Here is a 15,517-nt window from a genome sequence, read left to right on the forward strand (position 1 = left end):
TTCCATGTCTGCCCTTCCCAGGTGCCCAGGATCCTCTGGGATGGCTCTGGCCTTTCCAAGAGCTTTGAGAGAAGTCTCACAGTGACACTGCCCAGCCTTCTCAACATCCCTGACACCAAAAGCCTTTTCCACATCCCTCAGTGCCAGCTTAGTGCCCAGGACACAGCAGAGCCCTGTCCAGGTCCTCAGGGTGGTTCAGAAGGGAGGCAGCTGTGATTTCTCCCCACAGAGTCACCACTCCAATGTCTCTCTGTGCAGTCTATGGCGGTCCTGAGCATTTTCCCTGGAGCCTCCCTGCCCTGGATGTTTCTTTCAATGCAGTCCTCAGCACAGCCAAGCAAAGAATTTAGGTGGTTTCCGAGAGGACATTCCTCTTGAGTGAAGTGGCCTCAAGGCACTGTTTGTGCCACTGGAATTGTGCCACCCCCGGGTGCTGCTGATGGTGTTTGTACTCACTGGGGTTCATCTCCCCACACACACATGATGCACTGCTGAGTTCTCCTCAGTACAGAGCAAACATGGCCTGCTGGCCTGGTTACTTGGTGTCCCTCTGTGCAGTGACAAACAACCTCCTGTAGGTAGGGAGAGGCCAGTGCTGGAAGTGGTGGTTGCAGGGGCTGGTGTGGGACAATTGCCCTGGGCCACCTTCCCAGGCTGTCCTGGAACAAGGACAAAGCCCAGGCCCTGCTCTGCTTCTGCCTCAGGTCCATGCCAGGAGCTCTGGCTGTGCCAGGACTCTGCTGTGAGCCCCCCATGCACACTCTCCCCCTGCCCCAGGCACTGGGCTTTGCTGTGCCAGGACATTCCTGGGGCACATTCCTGACAGCAGGAAATGGAGAGAGGGCAAAGCCTTCCTGCTCTGCCCTCAGGGGATGCCCTTTCCTGATGGAGCTGCTGTGCTTGAGCCCAGCTGTGTCCCAGCAGTGCCCATGGCCTGGCCCTGCCTGTGGTCACAGCAGGGACATGCAGCAGGACAGTGACCAAGCTGCCAGAGCACTCTGGCCTTGCACCCACAGCAGGGCTGGGAAAGAGAGTGTGGACTTGGGAAGAGCAGCTCTGAAAGGACCAAGTGCTGCTGCTCCCTGGCAGTGCTGCTGTGTTGGGACCCTTCCCTTTCCCCCCTATAACTTCATGCAGGTCCCAGAGTTGAGATCCCAAAAAAACAAGGCACTGCAAGGTCGTTTATTTTGTTCAAACAAAGCAATAGTACAGCTCCTGGATTACAGAGCTTCTGGATCAAATTCAAGAGGCAGACAGGGAATTAGGTGAGGGATGAATAGAAACATTTAATTGAGCACATTATGGCAAGAAGAATCCATCGGCATGACCAAATACCTGAGAAGGCAGAGACTGGGCCAGTCATGAGTTCCATTCTGAAAACTAAGCAGCAGAAAACAATCACTTCTTTGCTTCTGAAAAGTACCCAGTCATCTTTGTCCTCAGGGCATCCTTGAGCTCCTGGTTCCTCAGGCTGTAGATGAGGGGGTTCAGGGCAGGAGGCACCACCGAGTACAAAACTGACAGGGCCAGATCCAGGGATGGGGAGGACATGGAGGGGGGCTTCAGGTAGGCAAATACTGCAGTGCTGATAAACAGGAAGAGCACGGCCAGGTGAGGGAGACAGGTGGAAAAGGCTTTGTAGCGTCCCTGCTCAGAGGGGATCCTCAGTACAGCCCTGAAGATCTGCACATAGGAGAAAACAATGAACACAAAACAACCAACTAACAAAAAAGTACAAACTATGAGAAGCCCAAGTTCCCTGAGGTAGGAATTGGAGCAGGAGAGCTTGAGGATCTGAGGAATTTCACAGAAGAACTGGCCTAAGGCATTGCCATGGCACAGGGGCAGGGAAAATGTATTGACTGTGTGCATGACAGCGTAGAGAAAGCCACTGGCCCAGGCAGCTGCTGCCATGTGGACACAAGCTCTGCTGCCCAGGAGGGTCCCGTAGTGCAGGGGTTTGCAGATGGACACGTAGCGATCATACGACATGACTGTGAGAAGGGCAAGCTCTGATCCAGAGAAGAAGAAAATCAGAAAAACCTGTGCAGCACATCCAGTGTAGGAGATGGTCCTGGTGTCCCAGAGGGAATTGTGCATGGCCTTGGGGACAGTGGTGCTTAGGAAGGCCATGTCAAGAACAGAGAGGTTGAGCAAGAAGAAGAACATGGGCGTGTGCAGGTGGTGGCCGCAGGCTACGGCGCTGATGATGAGGCCGTTGCCCAGGAGGGCAGCCAGGGAGATGCCCAGCAAGAGGCAGAAGTGCAGGAGCTGCAGCTGCCGCGTGTCTGCCAATGCCAGCAGGAGGAAGTGGCTGATGGAGCTGCTGTTGGACATTTGCAGTGTCTTGGCATGGGGATCTGTAAAAAAAGTAATCATGGTATAGTTGTGTTTGAAGAGGACTTTAAAAATCCCAGCACAGACTGGGGGCACTTTCCCCCCACTTCCTGCTCAGGGCTCTGCTGCCTGGAACTGTCCATGCCAGCAGCTGCTTCCCTGTGCCCAGGACTGGGCCCTGCCAGTGCTGCCAGAGCCCAGCCCAGCCCTGGGGACTCAGCTCTGCCCTGCAGACCCCTCCCAGCTCTGGCACTGCCCAGGGGCAGCTCTGGCTCTGCAGGCTCTGATCGCAACGTCAGAGCAACCCTGAGGAGGCTGGAAAAGCAACAAAGATGCCGCCGTCTGAGGGGCCCTGTGATGATTTCTGTCACTGCATGGTTTATTCTGGTCTATTGGGTTTTTTTTTATTTATTCTCCACCTGAACTGAGAGATGAATATCTATATGCAATTTCCCATTCAGGCAAAACAGAGCAGTAGAATAAAAACCCAGGCTTTTCCCATTTATTGAAGCCATTCATTACAATGAACAGTAGTTTCTGAGAAAGAAAAGAATTAAAAGACCTGAGGAATAAAAGAATTAAAAGACACTCTATCAAGGGAAACACAGAAGTTAATAAATAACCTAAAATACATTGTTTGGGAAAACTTTGATTAGATAAGTTAATAAATAATCTAAAATACACTCACAAAAGAGACTTTGGAGTTAGAATATTTGAAGAAGCGAAAGTAGAAGCCAAAAAGTTAAGGTGACCTGCCAAGCCGTCAGAATCAAGCCAAGTGCAACAGTGATTTCTGCCAAGTCATGGAAAAACATGCCAAGGATGACAGGAAGATGCCCAAATTAGGAGAAGCTTAAAATTTAACTAAGGAAGACCAAGAGTTCCTGGAAAACCCCGCCTATACTCCTGCCTGCTTATTAATATGCATATAATAAATGATGTAATCCTTGTTCAAAATTGTATAAAAACCTGCTTTTGCTGTACCTGATTTAGAAATCCACTTGGTGATTTCTCCAACGCGTTGTCAATAAATACCTCCTGCCTATAGACCTCAAATCTAGTCTCTGGGCAGCTTATTATCGCCTTTTGGGGCAAAATTCGGCATCATTTTTGGCGACCGCGGCAGGACAGAAAGGGTCCTCCCGAGCCTTGGCTCGAGGGGGACCGGGATCTCTTCGGGGCCCTTGACGGAATTCTGTCAGAAGGGATCCCCATCCCCCAGCCAACGCGCAACGGTGGACAAGAACTTTCTGCATCTCCTGCTCCAAATTAAGAGGTATTTATCTTTGCTTAAGGGGTTTATGGTAAAGCGCTTTATTGGGAAACGAGGGTCAGACGTGACCGCTCGAAGGGAAGCCGGGGGACGCCCTGGTAAAGAATCCCAGTTGTGTTAGAGGTACGGTAATAGTAACGCAGGTTAGAGTCCTGCTGTGAGGAATATTTGTTTTTCGTAACGCAGGTTAGAGTCCTGCTGAAAGGAGTATTTGTTTTTCGTTTATCTTGGTATTCTTTGGAAGGAATATTGTTTTTCGTTTATCTTGGTATTTTTGGTTTGTTCTTATTATGTGGGAAACCGTTTTAACACTGTGTTTAATGTTATAATACTGTGAATTAAGGGTCAAGAACTGAAATTGTTCTCTGAGACCGGAAGAGAGGTCGGTCAGTTCGTGGTATTTTTGTGTCTGCTCTATGTGTCTGTTGCAAAATCTTACAGGAGGCGTCTTGTCACTCTTCATGTAATAGACGCACGTCTCAATCCCGGGAAGAAATTTGTCACCCCCTGCAATTGTTACGGTGCTTTGCGATTGCATGAATCTGGCAAACCGGTATCTCACGGTCTGTAGGCGACCTCTCGTGACCCTACCTGGTAAACAATCCGTTCTGATATAGACCATAAGGTAGGAACTATTTCATAAAGGTGTGTGGGTGAGAGTGAATGAGACGCAGCATCGCTGCGAAGCGAGAGGGAGTCCCACTCCGCATTTCCTGTTCTTCGCGAGAAGCCAGGTCGGAAACGGACAAAGTGATTGGAAATTGCGTGTATGAAGTGTTAAAATCAATTGGCATATAGTATTTGCGAGAAAGAGACTGTTCCGGTTAAACAGAAAACGCAGACACAGGAAATAGCAATGGGAGGTCAACAGAGTAAGGACGTAAATATGAAAACCCCCGTAGGATGTATCCTAAAGCACTGGAAGGACTTGGGAGGGATTCCGGGGGGAAACATAAGTAAAAAGACGCTCCTTAAATATTGCACACAGTGGTGGCCATTGTATAAGTTAGATGACGATGAGAAATGGCCACCGGAGGGAACAACTAATTATAACACTATTTTACAACTGATGCTTTTCCTCCGTCGACTTAATAAATGGGATGAAGTGATGTATGCTGACATGTTCTTTACCCTAAGAAATAAACCAGAGTGGTAAAAAAGAATGCGGGGTAAATGTAGCACCTCAGGACCCCCTAGTACTAGCTCTAGAAAAAGATAAGAAAGGTTCAAAGCCTAAAGAACGTTGCTGTGATGCATGTAGCATTGGGGAACAATGTCTTAAGCTAATGAGAAGAGATAGTGGAAAGGAGAGCGAAATAAGCCTGTGGGAATATCATCCATTCGCCCCAGGACGGGAAGGGCCTCTACACAGGCCAAAAGAGGAACAAGGGGGCCCTAGCCCATTAAAGGAACTGGAACGATGGTGGAAATCTAAGTTTGGGCGCAGCCCTCAGAAGCTAGACAACAGTTGGCAAGAAGGTAGCCCATCAAAATCGGGGGTTGAAAAGAGGGAAAGCAGCCCGCAGGGACCAGATAGTCCACAGGGGTCGGGGAGCTACAGGGATGCTGACAGCCACCCAGACTAGAAGTTGAGAGGGAAGAAGCCAGTCCACATGGAGCTGAAAGCCGAGGGGAGACACGCAGCCTGCCCGAACTAAGTCCATGTAGGGCTAGTAGCACACCTAAGGATGGAAGTTTAAGGAAATCAGGTACCTGTAGAATGGAAACTAGCACACCAAGGACTAGAGACAAAAGTAGCTCACTGGGAGGTGATGTCTCTGAGTTGAAATATAGTGAGAAGAATGACAATGAGGCATGCGAAAGAGAGGCAGAGAACAACTCACAAAAGCTGAATATAGTAATCCAGATAGAGGATAAGAGAGACGGAAGGGGAACAGAAGATGAGGAGGACAGTAGCCCGGAACAGGACAGGCGTCGGCAGATGCGGGAAGAAAGGCGACAGATGCAGAGCGAGAGGCGGTTGGACTGTGTAAACCATGTTAGGGGAGTAGTAGGAAAAGAGTTGACAGAAATTGAAAGTGAAGATGAAGAACAGGGAAAGGGAAAGAGAAAAGAGAAGAGAAAGAATAGGGAAGACACTGAGGCGCAGGAAGAAGATCCCGGGGAGGGGATCAGTCACTCGTATTATACCAGACCTGTGGCACGGAGGGAAGCAAAGCAAAGAGAGGAAGGTAATCATACGATAGCTCCTCTCCGACAAATTATGCCAATGGTAGGGGAAAGGACTAGGGTAAAGGTGCTGTTCTCCACGAGTGACTTGAACAATTGGAGGGATGAGGCAAGGAACTTCAGGAGGAATCCAGAGGGAGTAGCAAAGAGGTTTGAATTAATGGCGAAGAATTTAGATATTGATTGGGAAGACATAGAGGTGATGCTTTCAGAATTGACAGATACCGAAAGGGAACTCGTATTAGAAACAGGAAAACGACATGCTCAAGTATTATCAGGGAGACTAGAAGATAATTTCCCCAGCAGTAAACCAGAATGGGACCCGGGCAACGAAGAGCACTATCGGAGGCTGGTGCAGTATAGAAAACTGATAGCGATGGGCTTGCGTAATGCGATCCCCAAGGCTATCAACTGGTCGATGCTATATGACATCAGGCAGGGAAAGGATGAGACCCCATCAGAGTTTTTGGATAGACTTAGGGCAGCCATGAGACAGTATACACCCCTGGACCCAGCAACGGAAGAAGGGAAACAACACCTGTTAGGATTAATGATGGGGCAGAGTAATCCAGACATCAGGAAGAAATTACAAAAGCTTGAGCATCCAGCAAATAAAAACCTGGAGGCATTGCTGAATGAGGCATGGAAGGTGTATAATAATAGGGAAATAGAGGAAAAGAAAAAAAGAAGATAAGAGGCTAGCTCGAATAGTGGCTGTAGCAGTAGGAGCTCAAAATACAAACTATGTGGGGCCTAACACCAGGGGTAGGGGTAGAGGCTACCCAGTGAGAGGGGGAGGGAGGTTCCAACCCCACCCAGCTAGAATAGGGCCAAACCAGTGTGCCTATTGCTTCCAAACGGGACACTGGAAACATGAGTGCCCTCAATTAAGAGAAAGATCAATGGACACTACTACTATCGCACATCAGGGCTGTGAATGAGGGGGACCGGTGGGCCGTACCCTAGCAGACCCACTGGTTAAAATGGAGCTAGGGGAAGGTAAAAAGGAATTGGATTTTTTTGATTGATACAGGAGCAACATTTTCGGTTTTAAATCAGGAATTGGTACCTAAGAGTGATGAATTTGTACAAGTTGTGGGAGCAACAGGCCAACCAGAAAAAGCTTACTTTTTGAAACCCATTAAATACAAAATTGGGAAACAAATGGGAATTCACCAGTTTCTGTATTTGCCAAATTCACCAAAGCCTCTACTAGGAAGAGACTTACTGGAGAACTTGGGAGCCATAATAAAATTCAATAAAGACAAATTGGAATTTCAAGAAAGTGAAGAGCAACTGATTACAGCCTTAAGCCTAACAATCAGTTGTATAGAACCGAAGCCCGAAGGCCACAATATTGAGCGTATCCTGAGTGAAACATATCCATTAGTATGGGCTACCGATATACCTGGGAGATCAAAACAAGCAACACCTATCATTATTGAACTTATACCAGGAGCGAGGCCGGTAGTTAGGAAACAATACCCACTGAGGTTAGAAGATAGAAAGGGAATTGAGCCTATAATCAAAAGGTTTTTAGAATTAGGGTTATTGATAGAATGTGAATCAGATTTTAATACCCCAATTCTGCCAGTAAAGAAGCCTAATGGAGCTTATAGACTAGTCCAAGACCTGAGGGCAGTAAATGAGATAACCAAGATGCTACATCCGGTAGTTGCTAACCCTTACACACTCTTAACTAAATTAAAAGATAATTTGACATGGTTCACAGTGTTAGATTTAAAAGATGCATTCTTCTGCCTTCCTTTAGCTCCGGAGAGCCAAAAGATCTTTGCGTTTGAATGGGAATCTGTAGATAGGGGAAGAAAAGCCCAACTCACCTGGACGGTGTTGCCACAAGGATACAAAAACAGCCCTACAATTTTTGGGAATCAATTAGCCAAAGAATTAGAACAGTGGGAAAGGCTGCTGGGAGATGGTACTCTTTTGCAATACGTAGATGACCTCCTAATAGCAACAGAAACGGAGGAAGAATGCATTGAATGGACTATTTCCCTGTTAAACTTTCTGGGTTTAAGTGGATATCGAGTTTCTCAACAGAAAGCACAGCTGGTGCAAGAAGAAGTGGTGTATCTGGGATATGAAGTTTCCAGAGGACAGCTATCCCTGGGAGCAGCCAGGAAAGAAGCCATCTGCCAAATGCCTAGACCAGAGACGGTGAGAGATTTGCGCGCTTTCCTGGGGATGACCGGTTGGTGTCGGCTATGGATCTATCAATACGGAATACTCGCCAAACCACTCTATGATTTACTGAAGGAAAGTAAGGGTGTTCTAGTTTTGACCCCCGAGGCAAAGGGAGCCTATAAGAGACTGAAACAGGAACTCATGAGAGCACCAGCCTTGGGTCTTCCAGACGTGACAAAACAATTCTGGCTGTTTTCTCATGAGCGACAAGGAATGGCCCTAGGAGTCCTAGCACAACAGTTAGGACCACATAAAAGGGCTGTGGCCTACTTCTCCAAGCAGTTGGATGAAGTGAGTAAAGGATGGCCTGGCTGCCTGAGAGCAGTGGCCGCAGTGATAATCAACATTGAAGAGGCCAGAAAGCTCACGCTGGGCCAGAAAATGACTGTGTTAGTGGCTCACACTGTGTCTGCTGTGTTAGAGCAGAAAGGGAATCACTGGCTGTCACCTTCCAGATTCCTAAAGTATCAAGCTATTTTGGCTGAGTCAGATGATGTTACTATTCAGGTAACTAACGTTGTGAACCCAGCTTCATTTCTAGAAGGAAAGACCTCAGCAGAACCCGTCGAGCACGATTGCCTGGAAACAATCGAAGCCGTTTACTCCAGCCGCCCGGATCTCAAAGAAGAGCCATTCGAAGATGCAGACGATTGGTTCTCGGATGGTAGCAGCTTCGTAAAACAAGGGATAAGAATGACTGGTTATGCAGTAACTACTACAGAAAAGGTAATCGAGTCAAACCCTTTGCCTTCAGGGACCTCAGCCCAGAAGGCAGAGATGATAGCTCTGACTCGAGCCCTGGAATTGGCAGAGAACATGCGAATAAATATTTGGACAGACTCTAAGTATGCCTTCTCCGTTGTTCACGCTCATGGAGCCATCTGGAAAGAAAGAGGACTGTTGACTACTCAAGGGAAAACAGTCAAACATGCAGAGGAGATTCTACGATTGCTAGAAGCAGTCCAACTCCCAGCACAAGTGGCCATAATGCATTGTAAAGGACATCTAAAAGGTAACACTATTCCAGAAGTTGGGAATAGAAAGGCAGATGCAGAAGCTAAATTAGCTGCTGAAAGGACCGGAAAGGTAAATATAACAGCTCTGATACCAGGGGAGCTGGATGTAAACCTCCAACCAAACTATCAGGAATCAGATCATAGATGGATTCAAAGGAATAAAGGTAAACTGTTAGACAGTGGATGGGGACAATTAGAGACAGGACAGTTGGTAATACCAGGGAACCTAATGTGGCAGGTTGTAAAGACGGAGCATGAAAAGGCCCATTGGGGTCTAGATCCGCTTTACCAATATTTGTAAGCCAGGATAGCAGGACCGAAATTATTTACCACTATAAAGCACGTCACATCCCAGTGCGAGCGGTGTCTGAAAAACAACCCGAATACGGGAACCAAGGTACACCAAGGAGCCATAAATCGAGGTAAATTCCCAGGTGAAGTATGGCAAATTGATTTTTCTGAACTCCCAAGGAAAGGGGGGTTTCGGTATTTGTTGGTATTAACTGATACATTTTCTGGGTGGCCTGAAGCATTCCCTTGCAGGACAAATAAGGAAAGAGAAGTGACTAAAGTGCTGTTGAATGAAATTATTCCACGGTTTGGGGTACCGAAAAGCATTTCTTCGGATAGGGGTACACATTTCTGCGCAAAAGTGGTAAGAGCAATAAGCAAAGCATTACAAATCAAATGGCAATTACACACGCCTTACCGTCCACAGGCCAGTGGGCAAGTGGAAAAGATGAATCATCTCATCAAACAGCAAATTGCCAAAATATGCCAGGAGACTAATTTGCAGTGGTATCAAGCTTTGCCTATTGCTCTGCTTAGGCTGAGAGTCAAACCAAGATCAAAAGAAAAGTTAAGCCCATTTGAAATTTTGTATGGTAGACCTTATGCTATGCAAGCGGTAAATGGAGACGCTATAGACCAAATCGGTAATCAGTACATTTATGATTATGTAATTATGGTGGGGAAACAGTTCGATAAGAATGCTACTGTGGTGATGGAGCACCAGCCTAAACAACCTGATTGCAAATTGCATCCGTTTAATCCCGGTGATTGGGTGTATGTTAAGAATCTTTTAGGAAAACCCCTACAAGAAAGGTGGGAGGGACCTTTCCAAGTGCTGCTGACTACCTTCACCGCAGTTCGGATCAAGGAGCGACCTACATGGATCCATTACTCACGGGTCAAGAAAGCTCCGGGGAATAAACAAGAGGAGCAGACACCATGATCCTGACTTCACCTCAGACCCTCCTGATCATTGGACTGATAAGTATTCTTCCCTGAGACTCCGCCTCAATAGACCCATGGTCTAATGCACACCAGTGTATTCACCCGGAATTGGAAACGGAATCGAAGGGACCCTATTTTGAGGTATATGCCTTACGTAACCAACAGCCATACGCGAGTGAAGTATGGAATCAGCCTTCCATGGTAGCATACAAGGGAGACCAAATCCAAATTGGGTGTCGAGAACTTGACCCAGTAGAAGGAAAAACAAGGCGGCTAGTATTAACAATTCAACCCTCGATAGCAGCCTCTGAAAATAACCTAATTACCTTTAGTCCAGTGAAAATGGGCAAGCCCACTGTCTGGATCCAGCAAAAGGGCCCAATTTCATGTCAGTGGAGTGAGGGAAGATCCACCCGGAACACAAACACAACCCCAAAACTCGGTAATCTATACAGAAGATTCGCTTGGGGAACTATGCAAGCAATGCTTGCACATCCTAAAATAGAAAAATTGGCGCGGAAGGTGAATCAAACAACTAAACGAATGGTATGGCAGGTAGAACATAATTCAGAAAAAATAAAGAATGTCCTGACCGAAGTAGAACAAGTAGGCCAGCATCATTGGTGGGATATCTTCACAGGACACTCCCCAACAGCTACACAGGTCTTTAACTACCTGGTGCACCCAATGCTAATAGTAGTTGTAGTTCTGTTACTATTAACTTTCACAAATATTTGTATGTGGTGGAGACTAAGAATCATAATGAAAAGGACCCAAATGATTTGGGCTATGGTGCGAGCGTACCAGCGCCCTATAGGATTAGAATTTGACGAAAGAATTCGTAAGTTATAAGAAAAGGGGGGAATGAAGCCATTCATTACAATGAACAGTAGTTTCTGAGAAAGAAAAGAATTAAAAGACCTGAGGAATAAAAGAATTAAAAGACACTCTATCAAGGGAAACACAGAAGTTAATAAATAACCTAAAATACATTGTTTGGGAAAACTTTGATTAGATAAGTTAATAAATAATCTAAAATACACTCACAAAAGAGACTTTGGAGTTAGAATATTTGAAGAAGCGAAAGTAGAAGCCAAAAAGTTAAGGTGACCTGCCAAGCCGTCAGAATCAAGCCAAGTGCAACAGTGATTTCTGCCAAGTCATGGAAAAACATGCCAAGGATGACAGGAAGATGCCCAAATTAGGAGAAGCTTAAAATTTAACTAAGGAAGACCAAGAGTTCCTGGAAAACCCCGCCTATACTCCTGCCTGCTTATTAATATGCATATAATAAATGATGTAATCCTTGTTCAAAATTGTATAAAAACCTGCTTTTGCTGTACCTGATTTAGAAATCCACTTGGTGATTTCTCCAACGCGTTGTCAATAAATACCTCCTGCCTATAGACCTCAAATCTAGTCTCTGGGCAGCTTATTATCGCCTTTTGGGGCAAAATTCGGCATCATTATGAAACCCCTGCCAAGCTCTGCTCCCTGTATGATCTACTTGGAAATGTTCTGCAGTTAAATGCCATGATGGGACCAGTCCTGAACAATGCAGCATCCTCACCACACAAGGAGAACACTTCCAAGCCTTACCAGCTGTCTCCTCCCGCCCAGATCTTGTCCCCCAGTGCCAGGAGCAGCTGCCAGGGCTGGCTGAGAGCAGTCCTTGGCAGGCAGCAGAATCTCTGTCCCAGCACAGCGACCTGGGCTGCGGGACCCTGCTCTGCAGGACAGCCCTGGGCACCCCTGCCTGCTCTGCACAAGAGACAATCAGAGAATGTACTCACAGGGTCTGTAGGCACTGGGATGTTCCAGCTTCAGGAGATGGCTCCAGGTGCTGCAGCTGCATTGTCCTGCAGCCAGAGGTTCCTGTGCCAAGGGCTGGCAGTGATTCTGCCCCAGGCACTTCTCAGCACCTTCCCAGCCCTGACTGATTGAAGCTCTCTGTGCCTCTGTGCTGTGCCTGGGCTGGCTGCAGGCAGTGCCCCAGCCCTGCTGGGCTGGCAGAAGAGCTGCTCATCAAGAGAAATGTGCTTTTGAAGCTCTTCTTGGTTACCGGGAGCTGCCTCTGTGCCAGGAGCCCAGCCCAGCTCAGCAGCACAGACACAGCACCAGGACTGTAATGAGCCTCTGGGGCTTTGTGCTCAGGCCCTGAACATCAGTCCCTGAGAGGGAGTTGAAGAAACCTCTCCAGAACTCCAAGTCAGAATCCAACTCCAAAGTTTCTTGGAGTTTTAATGGGGCCCACTGAGGGACACAACTGAGAAAGTGTCCCCAGGCCCCAAGCAGAGCAAAGAACTGGAAGCAGTGATGACAAGTGGGGACAAAGAGAAGCCAAGTCTTGGTGCCCTTGGGCACAGCAGCAGGGTCTGTGTCACCAAGGGCCAGGAGGAGACACCTTGTCCTGAGGCACTGGGGTCTCCTGGCACAGCCCCAGCCAGGCTGGGCACTGTCATCCCCTTGTCCTGCCCTCCACATCCCCCCCCTAGTCCACATCCCAGTGGCCTCAGGGATCTGCTGGAAGGAGTCCCTGGGGAGCCTTGCTCAGCAATAGCCCTGGGGGCTCCTGAATGCTCCCTGCAGGGACTGCAGGTTTTTCAAAGGACTTTGGGTTTGGCTTTTTCATTGGAGTCTCTGAGAGGTTTGTGTAATCATGGCCTCTAATTATCTGCTTTAATTAGTCCCTGGAGAGTCTTTGTCAATAACAATACTTAGTGGGGCTCATTAATGCTTCAAGGTACTTCAGTTATTTTTGGTACTTGGTGTTTCCATTTTGATAAAGACTCTATTAGATTTTTGTGCAACCATGGTCCCAATTATCTTCTTTAATGAGTCCCTGGAGAGCTTTGTACTGACACTCAGTGGGGCTCATTAGTTCCTTGAGATACGCAAGGATTTTAAGGTATTTTATGGATTTAAGAATACTTTTAGGTACTTTTAAGGATTTTCCTTTCCACACTGAGTCTCTGAGAGGTTTTTGTGCCATCCTGGCCTCCAGTTCTCTCCTCTAAGGACTCCATGAGGATCCTGTGTTGGGTATCTTCCCCCTTTCTGTTTTGCAACAAAGATGGAACTGAAAGAATTTTGTAAGACTTTCTAAAACCATCCAAACAAATATGGGACAATTAACAATACAACAACCACCACTAAGAGAATAATAATCTGGTTTTAGTTAGACCTCATCCAAACCTTAAGTCCTTGGGATTGGAAGAGTTTATTGACCCAGTCTTTGTGTTCCACTTGAAGTTTCTTGAACCCTTCCTTCAGAACCTGAATGCTCATGTGGATTGACTCACTGTGACTGGAGAGGTTCATGCAACACATGCCCTCAGAGTCTACACACCCATGCTCATGTGCCCAGAGTAAAAACTCTATCGCTGTTCTGCAAGGTGGCATGTCTGATGGTCTCTATGTCTGAGAGCAGGCCACTCAATGTGAGGGACATAGCATTGGTTTGCTTACTTAGCAGGCACCCAAGATGGTCCAATTGTCCTAAAGCTTTAGCTGCAGCCACCCAAGGTAATCCAAACTGGGGGTGCTACCATCCGATACCTGGATTAAAGCTTTCAAAGCCATCTCTTTGATATCATCCAATACTTCTCTGAGGATACCTGCTGTTTGATCATCTGGTAGGCTGTATTGTCTTTCTCCAGCTAGATGGTTGATTGTCAATTCCACCCTTGCCTCATTATTAGCATAGTCTGCTATTAATTGATTTAGTAAACACTTCCATCCCCCTTCCCACAGGGTGTGTTCTGTAGGTGACAACAACATGGTCATATTATATTTTAAATCATAGGGGGTTAACATATGTACTGTAAACATGGCCCTCATTAGACCATTAAAACAAGGTAAGTCCCTCCTATGGTCTTTAGCTGCCCTACACAGATCCTTGATTTCCTTGCAAGCCAATGGCTGATACCTGGGATTCTGCCCCCTTCTTTCATAACATACGGGGGCAACGAGGAGTTGTTGAGACTGTTTGCCAGTCTCCTTCCTTAACTGCTTCTTCCCGGATCCTTTCCTGGGGATCTTCTGGGGCTGAGGGGTGAGGTGGCTCTGGGGAATCCAAACTGTCTTCTGGGGATGAAGAGCAACTTGGAGCAGAAACATTTGGATTAGAAACACTGTGACTGTTGGGTTTATTATCTTTGATCATGGGGTTATATTGTCGCCAGAGGGGGAGGCAAAGGGCACTGCCATTTTGTCAGGTGTTGGGAGGAAGGGCCTTGATTTAGGGTGGCGGACTTCCGGGGTGGAGTTCTGGAGGCATGGCCCAGGGTGAAGGTGGAATGACTGACAGTGAGGCATGACCCACAGTTGTGGGGGTGGAGTCTGGAGGTTCATTCAGGGCGGAAGAGAAAGTTTTGGTAGCAGGAAGTGGAGGAGCCAAGATGGAGGGAGGATGGTGAGGCTCAGGGGCATCTGGAGAATTTTTAATGATCCGCCTCAGGATTGATTTTAACTTGTTCTTTGAAGATATTTGGTCACGATCTGTGAAAATTAACTTAAAGCATCGATACACACACCTTTCTACTTTGGACATCTGGCTGCCCATTTTTCTCTTTCTCTGCCTTACGTAGAACAGCCACTGGAACACCCTAAATCAGTTATGGGACGTCGGTGTGTATTGTAAAAAGACAGTGACAAAATGGGCAATAATTGTCCTGTGTGTCCCCAAACCCACCTGCAATCCTATGCAGGTGAAACTGTCATTTTCCCTTGTGGATCCTGGCCAAGGTCCCTCAAAGAAATGATGAATCTGCCAGCCTGGCACAATCCACAATCCTGGGGAGCACTGGCCTGTCCATCAGCTAACCCCAGCTGACATGACTGAATGTCAGGGTCCCTGTTCGGGTGCCAAATGTCGCAATGAAGGTGGCTGTGACAAACCTTTCTGGTTCCCCAACTTCAGGGCAAGTGTGGTGAAAATGAAAAGGAGCAGATGCAAGGGAAGATGAAACAGAAAAGCCTTATAAATATGATTGCCTGGCAAAAGATTTTGAAAATATGGAAACTGTCAGATTGAAATGAAAGCAAGCTTTGAGATACCAAGCCTTAGTTACTGAACAACTGGAAAACAATGGTATGGCCAGCTGAAGGTAATCCCCTTCTGATGAAAGAACTCCCTCTGCTTGCAGACAGGTCCAAGGGTCAGAGCAGACCCTACTAGCTTGGCAGAAGGGGTGCAAAGAGTAGTTTTTAGGGTTTAAAATGTAACACAGTATGGTAATGTAATGATTCTTATAGGCTG

The 15,517-nt window shown here is 47.0% G+C and overlaps 1 protein-coding gene across 1 annotated transcript; it reads right to left on the reverse strand.

Annotated features, from left to right (window-relative positions):
• Window positions 1-1,398: 1,398 nt before the first annotated feature.
• On the reverse strand, window positions 1,399-2,232 carry LOC128946040 (olfactory receptor 14C36-like; the record flags this gene model as incomplete). Its single annotated transcript, XM_054289976.1, has 1 exon — window positions 1,399-2,232. A coding segment is annotated over one exon (834 nt), but the record flags the coding sequence as incomplete, so codon positions are not given.
• Between the last annotated feature and the right edge of the window lie 13,285 nt (window positions 2,233-15,517).

This window comes from Melozone crissalis, unplaced genomic scaffold (genome assembly GCF_028551555.1).
Source record: "Melozone crissalis strain CALT ecotype California unplaced genomic scaffold, PUWL_Pcris_2 ptg000073l_1, whole genome shotgun sequence".
NCBI classification, from domain to species: domain Eukaryota; kingdom Metazoa; phylum Chordata; class Aves; order Passeriformes; family Passerellidae; genus Melozone; species Melozone crissalis.